Genomic DNA, 14,459 nt, shown 5'->3' with positions numbered 1-14,459 from the left:
CCTTGGCCTGTGAGAAAGATCTGGTCCATGGAGTCATGTTATTTGGCCCACAGGCCTCCCCACAGGTCTGAAAATTTGGCTGTGGAGGAAGACTAGGAGCATTAATAGCTGTACCCCTGCTGTCAAATTTCTGAACCGTTAAGAGCCTTGAAGGCTGGATAGTGTGGCTCTGCGCATTAGATAAGACATACACGGTCATGATAGTGCAGGGACTTAACCAGGCAGCGCAACGCCTGATCTGGGCACACAGGACCTGATCAAGGCCATGCAAAGTGGGATCTGGATACACACAGCTTGATCCATGTGGCATGAGGTGGAATCTGGACACATGGGACCTGATCAAGGCAGTGTGTGGTGGAATCTGGGCTTGCAGGGCCTGATCTAGGCAGTGCAAGGCAGGATCCAGGCACACAGAGCCCAACCTGTGTGGCGCGAGGTGGGATCTGGGTGCGCAGGGCTCAATCCACATGCCAACCCTATGGATCTGTCTTATAGACTGAGCACCATTGTCCTAAGACAGCTCTACAGAGACCCCATACAAATAACAAAGATAGGCTGATCTCTTGGAACTAGCCAGTCTTCATTTAGAACAACATCCAAAGATAAGAGAGGAAACAGGCTCTTTTTTATGTCCTCTTTCCTGTAACAGGTTACCTCCAACATACATTATAGTATCCTCAAGTTTGCAGCCACTTGTGTCTATCAGCAATGGCCCACAAGTTGCTATTCTTGCAGGAGGAAGTCCCCTTGTAAAATGCCCCATAGAGCAGCAATTGTCAAAAAGATCTGGACTATGAGGGTGATTGTTTTATTTGTATCTATTTGTAACAGGTAAATCCTCTTGTATAAAGAAACTGGCCTTCTATGGGTAAAGCATGAGCAAGCTTCCAAACAACAGGTGTTTCACAAAGTACCTCGCTATTCTAACTGCAGCAGAACCACACATTATTACACTAGAACACCTCCTCATGCCAAATGGGTTGGATATATCACTTTTTAAAATATGTGATTTGTTTCCAACAGCAGCCTACAGATGCTTTAAAAAAGAACCCACCAGAGGTTAGGATTAGGAACCTGTTGTTTGAGATAACTGAATACCAATGTTCCCCCTGTGTTTCTCTGTATGCCTTGTGCCCTATTAAAAGAAATACAGCAAATACCAAGGTAAACTTACCTGTACATCTAGAATGAACCTGGCAATTTTTTAACATTAACGAACTTGCTTGCTCAGAAAAAGGTCTGTATGAAAATTTGATTTATATTTGTTTACATAGCAGTGTCAGTGTCAATCTCAGGACTAACCTTTTCTTTAGGCATAAAAGCAAAGTAAAACAATTACGGAGAATTAAAACTTTCCACCAATACCCTGAAGAAGTATCTGACTATATTTGACCTTCATCCTGCAAATATACATGTCCAATTTTACTCATATGCAGCCCCCTTGCATCAAATAAACTATGTGTATTGTGTAGTTAAAAACACGCCTAAGTGGTGGGTGCATGAAAGGTCTGTTATGAAATGTCTAATCCTATTCCCACACAATTCAGAGGCAATGCTCTGATTGACTTCAGTGGTATAGGTCTGAGGCCTAATGAGAGCCAACCAGGGAAAAGCAGAAGTAAGGGAAACTCCCTATCAATTCATCTACAATACTTCATCTGCACAGCAGTAACCTTAAATGTTTCTGTGAATGCAGGTAAGCATGGAAAAATGATTTAGAGAAAGAAAAAAAAATATGTTATTTTTTTTTGGAAAAAAGGTATCAAATATGAGGATTTTTTAAAAAGTGGAACATTGAAGACGAAATTCTCAGCTGATGTCTACAATACAGCTCCACTGAAATAATGTTATTGTATGCATTTAAACCAACTAATGTCCTAACCTAAGATTAAAGGTGCTATGAAAGGTGCTACGTGGGAATGTCAATTTCTGATGCACTGCCTTATCTTTCTCCCTTTTTATCCTATGCTTAAGAAAGCTGTAAGCGGCTAATAACAAACTAAATATTTTGGTATGAAAAAGAGCTTAACATCCAAAGCAACAAATGCAGTATGTAGCTCTGGTTAACAACTTCCTTTCAGCATTGATGTTAAAATCATTAGGTAGGTAAACGGCTCTTTTTTGCTCCTAAAAAAAACAAAAAAAAGTTTCCTAAAAGCCTGATGTTTTATTTTGAATAAATCTCATGCATTTTGTAAAAAGGGTCCTTATAGAAAACCCTCAAGGCCTTGTTTCTTGTCTTCTCTCTTTTCCATTTCCTATGCTTTGAATGCTTCCTGTGCTTTGCTTGCAGCCCCCGTATTCAAATCCCAGAAGAAGATTCACCTCTTCACTGCTAACAAGACATGACCCAAGCCAGATTGTAAGCCCCCGGCAAAAGTATTGTAGTTAACAATGCTGAAGTAGGATTCAGGAAATCTGGGTTCATTTTCCACTTCTGCCACACTTCCTATGTGACCTGAAGCAACACACTTTGGGCCAGATCCTATTTCCTCTTCCCATGCCTAAGTGGCAGCCATGTAGTTCTAGTGTTTGTCTCTTACGCACAATGTGGGATTCAGCATAGACTGAGCATGCTGAGTAGGGCTGTGTTCCAATTGGGCAGGTGTCAGGAGGGAGGAAGGGAATAACAGAATCACCCAGATAAATGCATGTGTATGTATATAGTGCCAGGTAAATCCCAACCAGCATTAAGAGGAGAGCTAGAGAGTATTCTTGGCAGTGCCTGGTGGTTCAAACACTTTGCTGAGAGGCAGAGGCAGGTTCAAACCCCCTCAGTGCAGGAGACCTTAAACCTCTGTTTCCTGCTCTGGGGGCAAGGCCCTAACTACCACACTAGAAAGTGGGAAGACCTTCCCCCTGCAACTTCCAGCAGATGCTAACATAGATTGACCTTACTTCACCATTGAAGGGGCAAAATAAAATCCAAAAGTGTGCATAAGTGCCCTCACTGCAGTTACATAGGCAAGTCCTTCCCATTTAGCTGTTTATAGTGAAATGGGATCTGGCCCTTCACCTCTCTGTGCCTCAGTTTCCTCACCTGTAAAATGGGATAATATACTTCTCCCCCACCCCCATTCATCTCTGTATATACTTTGGGGCAGGGCTGCTTGTACAGTCTCTCCCATAAACTGGCACTACTCCCAGCTGGCAAGTTTAGACTCTACAATTATTAAAAACAATGTGACTAGCTAATAAAAAGTTATTCTTTGTTTTGGAGTTCCTTGGCTTTCTACTTCTCTCTGCTCTGGGGCAATGACATTATCTCTTGTGTTCAGCACAAGTGCTGAGAAGACTATATGGCCACTTAGCCAATAAAGTGGAAGTATTCCTAAATGGGTAAGCCGGTTGAAAACTTCCAAAATACTCACCATTATTCAGGAGTCACTAAGATCTCTCGTGAGCAGGCAAAAAAAACAGCTTTGTCATTTGTTGAGTTACAGCAGATTGTCTCCCTAAGGTGCTAGCACGCTTGCCGAGTGTCAGAACTAGGCAGGAGAAGGATTCCCCTACTTCTGAGATAGGTAATACCTCCCTCTGGACTCTGCTCTGAAGATGTTAGCGTTGGCTCCAGGGTTACAGTATACAGTTTTGGGAGTTCTGCATCATAATAATTTGCAGTAAATGGCAGATGCTTAGACAGAATGACTTGCAGGGGAAGAAACAACTGGTTTCCCTTCTTTTAAATTATTTGGTGCAGACTTGGCATGGTCTGGAATGTTGCTTCATAGTACTTTGAATGCAAATGAATATTTTCTAGGGGAGTTTTTTTTTTTTTTTTTTTTTAAACGTGATCAAGGGAAAACTACTCATATGCCAGTTTTGGGGGCAAGTATTTGGAAGGTTATCAAAGGGCTCTTTCCTTTTCAGAAGTCAATTAGCATGATAAAACTCATAGAGATGGTTAGCTGTGTACAGGATAAGTTATCTGACCATCTGGAAATATGACTAAAGAAACTTGAAAGCATTAACAAAATATGTTTCAATCTGGATACACAGGGCAGTTGCAGAGTATGCAGTCACTGAGCAGGGAGATGATAAATGTCACCATAAGGTTTATCTACATTGTTTTGCAAACAGAATGTCCTAAAGCTTTGGAGTAAGTAAAAAATGGGAGGTCAGGGCTAATTTAATTGTGACACTTACAGGCCCCACTTTTCTACATGGCTTTAATGGAAGCAGATTCAGTTTCAAAGACAAATATCCTCATAAGGTTCAGAAAAGAAACTCTTATTTTATATAATGTGCTAGCCTCACTGGAAATAAACGTGTTCTCCTTTTTCAGGATCTTCCTGTTAGTAACAGTTGCACATAAATAAAGTTTTCTAAACAAACATCTTATCTTTTTTATGGAAGGAAGTCCATTAATAAAGAATTGACGTTCTTCCTTGAAAAAAAATATTTTTTTTTTAAATGCTAATTCGTTCCCATAAACTAAAGAAATAAACTTACACCCTGAGATTTACTCCATTTTCACAGCAAACTGAATAATCTGCATGGAGATAAGTTAGAACTGTTTGGGTTTCTGTATAAACAATGCTCCTGTTGCTACTTTACCATATAATACCAAAACAATCAATCTCTTTCCTCAGTTTTCCACTGCTACATAAAAATGTAGGTTCATTTCAACTGTATTCCTTAGGCTTACACTTCAGTTTCAGGACAATCTATGAACAGTTTTCAAAACAAGGATCTCCAGAAGCACCGTATCCATGTTTACTAACTTGACCTGCACAATTGTGTTCTGATAAATACACTTTCATCATCCAAAGCAGGACAAAGAAATGCTCAGATGAATTTAAACAATTGTTCTGATAATCCCCAATGTTCTTTACTGACTTGGTAAACTATACGAAACACTTCTAAATGCCCCAAATCAAGACAATTATGGAAGCCATCCTGTGAAATCACTCATCTGCTTTCCAAAATGTTTTCTTTAAAATAAATTAAAAACAACGATGACATTGTATACTGCTTGTGAAAAATAACAAGAATATTTCCCCCCCAAAATCCAGAAAATCAGGACCTTTACAGACATGGAACAACATGTCTTGTGATTCCCAACTGAGCTTGTGAAACCTGGCATGTTTGAAAACAGTTGAAGCTCTCAGTGTTTCAGTTCTTCACAAAAAAAATGTGAAAGCCACATCAAATGAAGATAAACTCAGCAAAAAAGTAGGACAATATAGGATTTACCCGGTGTAAACTTGTTAGGAGCTACCATTACATTTTTGCTCAGAAATAGTGACGATCTTAAAAGCAATTATTTACAATTCTAGGGGCCAGAATTAACAGCATAAAATATTATAAAGTAGCAAAAAAGAATGAAAAAAAATACACATCACAACATAAGTTGCAGAAAGCAGGGTAGAGGTGCACTTTAAAGACTAACCAAATCAGAGATGTAGAAGCTTTTGTGAGCAAGAGCTCACTTATCTTTTTTAAAGCAAAACACTTAGAAAGGGAAGGTAGGGGAAAGCACCCATACAAAACTAAATAATATTGTAATGTTGTGCCAAGGGAAACTTATTTTTGACAAGAAATTCTAGAGATTTATGGTCAAAGGTATTATTCTGAGACTGTCTCACTGATACATGCATTGAGATGGAGAAAGAGAATAGGAGAGAAAAAACCCAAATATCATCCTGAGTGTATTTACTCTGCTCACACAACCTTCTGTCACATGGAGCATTTAGAGTACTTTACTTTTGTTGTCTGGCCACCTGACCAGGAACTAGTTACTTAAGTGGAAAGCAGACAAAAGGTAAGTCATTATCAAGGCACATAAGAAAACTATTCAGTCACTGGGTCACGTCCAACAATAACTGTTTGCTAACTCCCTGTAATCATTAAAACTAAAGGACTAGCAATCCCATCAGGATACTAATTCTACTGTCAGTCATTCTGTTATATTGCAGGTTTTATTCCTTCCTTGCATATGTGTCTGTTCAGGGATGTCTTGTGCCTTTGCACAAATAGGGCCAAATAGCTGCACTGCCACAAACTGGAAACCAGATTACACTCTACATAATCTGCCATTATTTGGCCCTACTCATTTCAGGGGTAGAAACTGCCATGGTATGTCATGAATGGTGCGTTCCCTCGGTGGCTCGCAGGGCATGGCAGCAGTGAGAGTGCGGTGGCAGTAAGCAGTGGAGCTCCCACAGACGCCGCCGGTGCTGTCGGTGGTGGGGGCGGTGGTTTAGCGGCGAGTGCTGACCAAGAGTTGGCAACCACCTGCAGACACTGCTGGCAGTGGCCAGCAGGAATCAGACTGCCCACAAATGCTACCGGTAGTGTGGCAAGTGGTGACTGCCCACAGGCACCACCGACAGTTGGCAGCACCTTTTTGCAGGGGTGCACTGCCACACACAGGGGGTGTATCTGTACCTGTGTGCACCCCCCATGTGTCATAGAATCATATCATAGAATCATAGAAGTAGCGTCGGAAGGGACCTTGTAGATCTTCAAGTCCGACCCCCTGCCTGGGCAGGAGGAAAACTGGGCTCAATTGACCCCAGTCAGGTAGGCATCAAGCCGCTTCTTAAAGACCCCTAGGGTAGGAGCCAGCACCACTTCCCTTGGAAGTTGGTTCCAGATCCTAGCCGCCCTTACTGTGACGTAGTTCTTACAGATGTCTAATCTAAACCAACAACTTGTGGCCATTATTCCTTGTTATCCTGGGGGGCGCTAGGGGAAACAAGGTCTCCCCCAAACCCTTCTGGTCCCCCCTAGTGAGTTTATAGATGGTCACCAGGTCCCCCCTCAGCCTTCTCTTGTGAAGGCTGAACAGGTTCAGGTCCCGTAGCCTCTCATTGTAGGGTCTGCCCTGCTGTCCCCGGATTATGCGGGTGGCCCTCCTCTGGACCCTCTCAATGTTGTCCACATCCCTCTAGAAGTGGGGTACCCAGAACTGGACACAGTACTCCAGCTGCGGCCTGACCACTGTCACGTAGAGGGGGAGGATCATCTCCTTGGCCCTGCTTGTGATGCATCTGTGGATGCACAATAAGGTCCGGTTAGCCCTGCCGACCGTGACCTCGCGTTGTCTGCCCATGTTCATCTTGGAGTCAATAATGACTCCAAGATCCCTTTCTGCCTCTGTGCTCTCAAGAAGGGAGTTTCCCATCTTATAAGTGTGCTGCTGGTTACTACTGCCCAAGTGCAGCACCCTGCACTTGTCACTATTGAAACGCATCCTGTTTTTGTTAGCCCACCCCTGTAACCTATCCAGGTCTATCTGCAGTCTTTCCCTCCCTACTAGCGTGCCCACCTCACCCCAAATTTTGGTATCATCAGCAAATTTGAACAGGTTGCTTTTCACCTCATCGTCCAAATTGCTGATAAAGAAACTGAACAGTGCAGGCCCAAGGACCGAGCCCTGGGGGACTCCGCTGCCCACTTTCCCCCAGGTCGCCCGTGGTATATGTCCTCTGGGACACCAATGCTACTTCATGAGTTCCAGGTGCAGTCAAGGCTCTGGCTTTCTCCCATCTAAATGCATGGTATGTAACGGTCCCTTTGGGTTGCTCTCCTTCTCAGACCAGAAGTATTAAAGTCTCAAGCTCTCTTCCAAGCCTGTGCGTATACATATAGGATAAACACTAATCTAACCTTCAGACAGGAAGCCCTTTGGGACAAAAATCTGACACCTGTACGATGTCTTTTTTCAGACCTATAAAATGCCATGCATACCAGTAACACTATATAAACAACAAGAAACAAACAAGCAACACTACCCAGGTTTGTTCAATGCATTTCTGAAGCATATTTCTTGGTTTTTTATAACCTAAGTTCTTTGAACTTCTTTTCATTGTCATCTATTCTGAATAACTGTGTTATGGTTTCCATATGAAAGCTATTTTAAAAGATTCCTGCAATTAGGAGTCGCTTTAGGCCTCTAGCAATTCCAGCAACCAGAGAGACTGTATATAAATCTCTAGGAGTGAGAACTACTGAATAACAGAGCTACTGATGTAAGGCATTTAACTGGCTGCTGGAGATAATGGCTGACCAAATCACCCAACCATTGGGAATTTGTTTTTAGACAGATTATGGGTCCATTCTAGTCAGTCTGTGCAGCAACACTGCTCTTCCTTATGGCTCTCTCACCTGGGCTGCTGTCTTTTCTTGGCCATTCCTCTCTGTGTCCTGCAACTGCGGTGTCACCGTGGGAGGAGGAGGAGCTCTGCGTTTCTTGATTTCTGGGTTTGCCGTCATTCCCGAGATGTTGCCAAGAGATTGTGATGGACCCAGTGTAATGGAACGTGACATCACCGAAGGGGAATTTGGTGCAGTTGAAAAACCCTGCAAGCAGATGGACAATTTGGTCATGATCACTTTTTATAGACTATGAAAAAGAAACAAGAAAAACAAAATATATCTGATTAGCCTTTAATTAAGACTATGCTCTAAATAACACTGCATGTTCCTCTGCTAAGCTCACTGCACTGGAAACTACACTATTTGGACATTAAAACAAAAAAAATCAACTAAGAGTTATTAACCTCTCTGGCATGAAGTGAGAGTTGCAAGAGACAAACCCTACATGACAATATAAACAGGTAGAAATGTTCAGCACCTGGTCAAGCTCAGTAATATTGATGGGAACTTGATCAAAGTAGGAAATTCCTACTTCTTTAGAGAGCCATTTCTTTCTATTTAAAAGGTGTACCCTGTTCAAATGTATTATCACAATCAGCCAAATATAATATAGTATAATGAATAATAAGCTATATTTGTAATTCCTGAGGGCACAATTTATACTTACATCAGAATCACATATATAATTCTGATAAATTATATGCTGCAGGTTATATCCCAGTACACATTTCACTGTCAATTACCCTCAATGCAAATCTAAAAGGCCCAATTCTCTTCTCGCCTATTTAATTTTTTATTTAATAGTCACTCGTTATTTACAGAGGAATGGACAAGAACTGACTGAACCTATCCAGAAATAGCTCCCATGACTTCAGTTTAGTGGAATCACTCTGGATTTACACAGAAGTAGATCAGAACAGAAGTGGGCCTGTTTCTATGTGTATATATGATGAACATGCCTAACTGTACAACTCTTAGGGCCTGATTCAAAGCTCAGTAAAGTCAGTGGAAATGCTTTAATTAATTACAATGTGTTGGATGAGGGCATTAGTTAAATATTTGTGTGCATGTGTGTGGTATGGAGTTTGTGAGTGGGTGGGTATATATCTTTGTATTTTAATATATATTCAAATACACAAAAAGGAATGGTCAGGAAATAAAATCTTATAAAAAATGATGCATTAAATTACTTATGCATTTCTCCGATGATTATAATTTCATTTTATCAAGTATTCTTTGCTGTTGCTTAGAAATGATTTTTCTTCTACATAATTTGTCAACCATTTTTTTTAGTTTAATGAAATCTTGATGTTGCATTTTGGAGGAGAGGGAGAAGACATGGGTTGGATTTCACAAAACATTTTTTTAAACATGACATGAGTTAGCTGTGTCCTGGCTATAAAGAATTGCCATCGATATCTAAAAGGCCACCTAAAAAACCAGGATGAAGACCGCTTCTGGTTAACTGTGCTCCTCAGGTACAATTGAACTTTTTACTACCTGGGTGTGTCCAGGAAATACAACTTTCCTGGGGCCCGGTCTGAGACAACTGAACAAACAATGATAGGGACTAGGCCTTGTAAGCCTTTCCATTTCTATTCCAATTGAAAGAGGGCAGTTCTTCAACCCTGTCTTTTTTAGCCTGAACTCTCAAAGATGTGTATGCATTTATCCTTTTCAAAAGTAAATGAGTGAAAACCCTACAGCCAGGGCTGTCCCGGGGGGGGGGGGGGGGGGGGAAATGGGGGCATGAATCAGCATGACTGCCCTGGACCCCGCGCTTTGGGGGGGCCGGGAAGAGCTGAACGGAGCAGCAGTGGTGCGGAGCCAGGCAGAGTGGCAGCTCCGCGTCCAGCTACTTGCTACACCCCTCCCCTGACCTCCCCCCCTGCCATCACCGCTGCTGCTGATGGTGGCAGCAGCTTCTTTGGGTCTGGGATTGGAGCAGGGTTGGGGTCTCGCATGGGCCAATTTGCCCTGGGCCCTGCTCGGGTTGCCTCTGCCTACAGCACACACACATATTGCTTCTCTTTCCTTGCACCCTCAGCTGTGAGAAAAAATGATGCACATTACAGAGGTTAGTCCCATTGCTGTGAGATCTTGACAAAAGTCAATAGAGAAAAGAATTGAATACATTTCCCCTTAGCCATATACCCTCATAAAGTCTATCGTGCATTATAAACATCCTTGTTGCCCATCTAAGCAACAAGGCTAAGCAAACAAAGAGAAAATAAGCGACCATGAGAGTCCCCTAGGTCAGAATTGAAGTTCATTAATAACTTGGGGCAAAATGCTGCTGCCAAGGTCATAGGATAGTAAAACTAGAAGAGACCTGAAGGCTAGGGACAGGCATTACACAAACTAGTTTAAGTGATCAGAAACTGGTTTAAACCTGTAACAATATAAGTTCAGTGCACATAAACCAGTTTCAAAATGGCTGAAACTGGTTTAAGATAAACCTGGTTGACTGTAGTATCAGACTTAACTGATTTGGGTCAAACTGGTTTATGGAATGTCTGTCCCAGACCTCTTCCTGGTGTAAGTTAAACCAGAGCCCCACAGGAATCCCAGACACTTTGCAGCTGTGGGCTGTGTTCTCTGCTCCAGAGAACAGGGCTGGCCCCACCCCTCTGTTCCCTATCCAGAGCTCCGGGGGAGAGTGCAGGCATAGCAGGGTCTGCCTTGCTTTCCCCTGCCTAGTCCTGCACTTGCCGCTCAAGCAGGGATTCTCCCCTCCCACCCTTCCATCTCCTGCAGTACGGACCTCAGCCTCATGGACCCTAGGCACGTGGTATACTAGCTAATACTGAGAGGTGTGTGCGTGTGTCTAAATTCACTGGGACAGGCAGACAGAACAGTGTCTGGTTAGGGCTTTTTGGACATAATCAGCAGGTCAGCTGGTAAGGTCCCTCCATTTCTTCCTTGGAAAAAGCTGTTTAAGAAGAGCTTGAACTAATAAGAGGCTTTTTTGTTTTGTTGATGTGCTGATAAATGCTGTGTTATCAGGCTCCTGCTGGCTCCCTCGCCTGTCAGGTTTGCAGACAGTATGAAGAAGCAGGGAGCAGGAGATTGAAAGGCTCAGTATCATCAACAGATGCATGCACTGCACACCCTACCTTTGCCTCAGAGTGCTAGGGGGTCTGGCAATACTCCTGCCCCTTGAGCAGCAAGCAGAGAGATGCCTGGGACGGTGCAGGCACAGTGGGGTTTTAAACCCCTCTCTAATCAAAGTATCCTGCTGGGTCCTAGCCACCCCCTCTCTCCCCCACCTCAGCTCAACACTGTAGAAGGGAAGGAAGAACTGCTTTAGCATCCCCCAGTTTCTAGCCTGAGCCACTGCAGGCATGTGCCAGCATTTCCTCAGTCCAGAGGGAATGTGTGAATAGTTGCAAACTGGTTCAACCTAGGCAGGTTAGACTAACCTGCAAAGATTGAATCAATTCCAGCTCAGGCTTTTTGAATGTCTATCCCTAGCCCAAGAGGTTTTCTAATCCAGACCCCTGCTCTGCTCAAGGCAGAAGTATCCCTGGCTCAACCACCTCAGCCAAGAGTGTGTCTAACCTGCTCTTCAAAATTGCCAGAAATGGAGAGTCCACAGTTTTTCTAGGTAGGCGGTTCCAATGCTTGACCACCCTCATAGTCAGAAAATTCCTTGAGCTTGAGGCCAGGTCACTGCTACTAGTCCTGTCCCCTACAGAAAAAAGTGAAATGCCCATTTCCATCCTCTCTGTAGCTGCCTTCAGGTACTTGAAGACTTATCAAATCCCTGTTCAGCCTTGTCTTCTCCACACTATATATTTTCAGCCTTTCCTCACAAGTCTTGCTTTCCAGGCCCCTAATCATTTTATTGCTCTGTGTTGGACTTTTTCAAACTGTCCACCTCTTTCTTGAAGTGTGGGGCCCAAAACTAGTACTCCAGGTGAGGCCCCACCAGTACCAAACAGAGTGGAAGAATTACTTCTCTTGACTTGGAAGTGATGTTCCTGTTTATAAATCTCAGTATGCTCTTGGGTTTTTTTGCAACAAGAGCACACTGTTAGCTCATATTCAGTGTATAGTCTTCTGTAACCCCCAAGTCCTATTCTGATCTACTACAGGCTAGCTAATCATTCCCCAGTCTGTATCTGTGCACACAATTCTTCCATCCCAAGTACAGGAAACTCTTGCTATTTGCGGGTTCGGCATTTGCAGTTCCATATATTTGCAAATGCTGAACCTGCATCTTAAATACACTTAAAGGAGCTCCTCGGGAGCTTTGTGCTTGCCGTCACCAGCACAGCCATGCCCCAACCCCCCCAGACATTGTGGGCACTGTGTTCACGAACGCAGATGGCATTCATGAACACAATGCCTTATTTGTGGATTTCGCCATTCGCGGGGGATATGAGAACGCATCCCCAGAGTATGGTGACGGTCTCCTGTTCAGGGCTTTGCACGTGGGATGGAATAATTGTGTGCAGAAATTCAATTTTTCCTTGTTGAATTTCATCTGGTTGATTGTGGACTATTTTTCCAGTCTACCCAAGTCATTCTGAATCCTAGCCCTACCCTCCAGAGTGTCTGGAACTCCACCCAACTTGGTGTTGTCTGGAAATTTGCTAAGCATACACTTAATCCCGTCACTTGGACTCAAGACAGATATTTGGGGAACCACAATTAATACCTTATCCCAGCTAGACACTGAGCCATTGATAACTACTTGCTGAGCATAATGATCCTACCAGTTATATATCCATGTTACAGTCTTTCATCTAGTCTGAATTTTCTTAGCTTGTTAATGAGAATGTTATGGAAGATAGTGTCTAAAGCTCCCTCTCAATCCACAGAAAATGTCACCTTTTCATAGAAGGAAATTGGGATGAATAGGTACGATTTGCCCTTTTATTCATATGTATACTGGCTGCTCTTGATCACCTTGTTCTCCTCTATGTATTTCAGAATAGATTCCTTAAGAACTTGCTCCATAATCTTTCCAGGTATCAAAATAAGACTGACCGGTCTGTAAATCCTCAGAACCTCCTTCTTCCCTATCTTAAAGATGGGCACTACATTTAGACTTCTCTAGTCATCTGGGACCTCACCAACCTCCATGAGTTCTCCAAGAGGATAGCTAATGGCTCTGAAATTGGTTCAGCCCATTCCTTCAGTACCCAAGGTGCATCCCATCCAGCTTTGCTGACTTGAAAGCATCTAGGTTCTCTAAGTAACTCTTAACTTGTTCTTCTACAACTCTAGACTTTTTAGTTCCTTAGCTTTGTGATAACTGCCCCTATTTGTGAAGGCTGAAGTAAAGCAAGCTTTCTCTGCACCATCTGTAAATAGATTGCTTTCTGCATTCTGTAAAGACTTGTGGTTTCTTTGGTCTTCCTCTTACTTCTGACACACTTGTAGAATCTCTTTTTATTGCCCTTTATGTCCCTTGACAGTCACATCTTGAAACATGCCTTACCCTTCCTAATTTTTTCCCCATGTGCACTTATACTCATCTCTAGTACTATGACCAAGTTTCTACTCTTTATAGCATTCCTTTTTTAGTCTCAACTCATTGAAGATATTGCTGTCTAACCAGGCTGCTCTTCTGTCACATCAGGATAGCTTGGTCTTGTACCCATAAAGGAGTCCTGTTAAAGTACAGTTAACTCTCCTGGACTTTTTTTTCTACTCAGACTTGTCACCAGGGGATGCTGCCCACCAGTTCCCCGAGTTTGTTAAATCTGCTTTTCTGAAGTCCAGTGTTCTTATTCTGCTGCTCTCCTTTTCTTCCCTTATGATCTTGAATTCTATCATTTCGTAGTTATCTTCCACCTTCACATTCTAAATCAGGGGTGGGCACAACATAGCCCACAGGTCACATCTGGCCTGCCAAGCGCTTTGATCTGGCCCGTGGCGCTCCCCAGCAAACTGTACCTCACACAGCCCTTCCTCCCACAAGGGTGGGAGCAAGATGACCATGCATATGCACACCCCCAACATACCCTATCCCACCTTGCCCCCACCCTTGTGGGCAGAATGGCCCAGCCTGGCCATAAGACAGCTTCCAGGCAGGGCTGCTGTTCCAGCTTCTGGGGACCTGCTCGGCTTCCCTGGCATCCAGCTCATTCTCAGCAGCAGGTAGGGAAGTGGCAGGGGTGGAGGCAGAGCTGCAGCTGGGCAGGAGTGCAGAGCATGGGGCTAGTGGCAACATGGAGCCTGTGACCAGGGAGGTGGTGGCAGTGTGAAACTTGGCTGGGCAGGGTGTGGATGTGAGGGAGGGCGGGGGGGGGGGGGGGAAACCTCTGTCCACACACTTCCCCCATGGAGTGCATCTTTGGCAGGCAGAGGCACTCAGGGTGCTCGTGCTCAGCACAGGCACTGGT

At 43.5% G+C, this 14,459-nt stretch overlaps 1 protein-coding gene across 6 annotated transcripts in view; it reads right to left on the bottom strand.

Moving 5' to 3' along the window:
* The window catches only part of COBL (cordon-bleu WH2 repeat protein), a 273,635-nt gene that overhangs the window by 108,396 nt on the left and 150,780 nt on the right, over window positions 1–14,459 (bottom strand). For all 6 annotated transcript variants that reach the window (XM_019483861.2, XM_019483865.2, XM_059728586.1 and 3 more), the window contains one exon: window positions 8,113–8,307. In XM_019483861.2, coding sequence (XP_019339406.2) covers window positions 8,113–8,307 — 195 coding nt within the window. The remainder of the gene's footprint in view (window positions 1–8,112; window positions 8,308–14,459) is intronic.

The sequence above is a fragment of the Alligator mississippiensis genome, chromosome 5 (genome assembly GCF_030867095.1).
Source record: "Alligator mississippiensis isolate rAllMis1 chromosome 5, rAllMis1, whole genome shotgun sequence".
In the NCBI taxonomy this organism is placed as follows: domain Eukaryota; kingdom Metazoa; phylum Chordata; order Crocodylia; family Alligatoridae; genus Alligator; species Alligator mississippiensis.
This window is presented reverse-complemented; position numbering and strand designations above follow the sequence as displayed.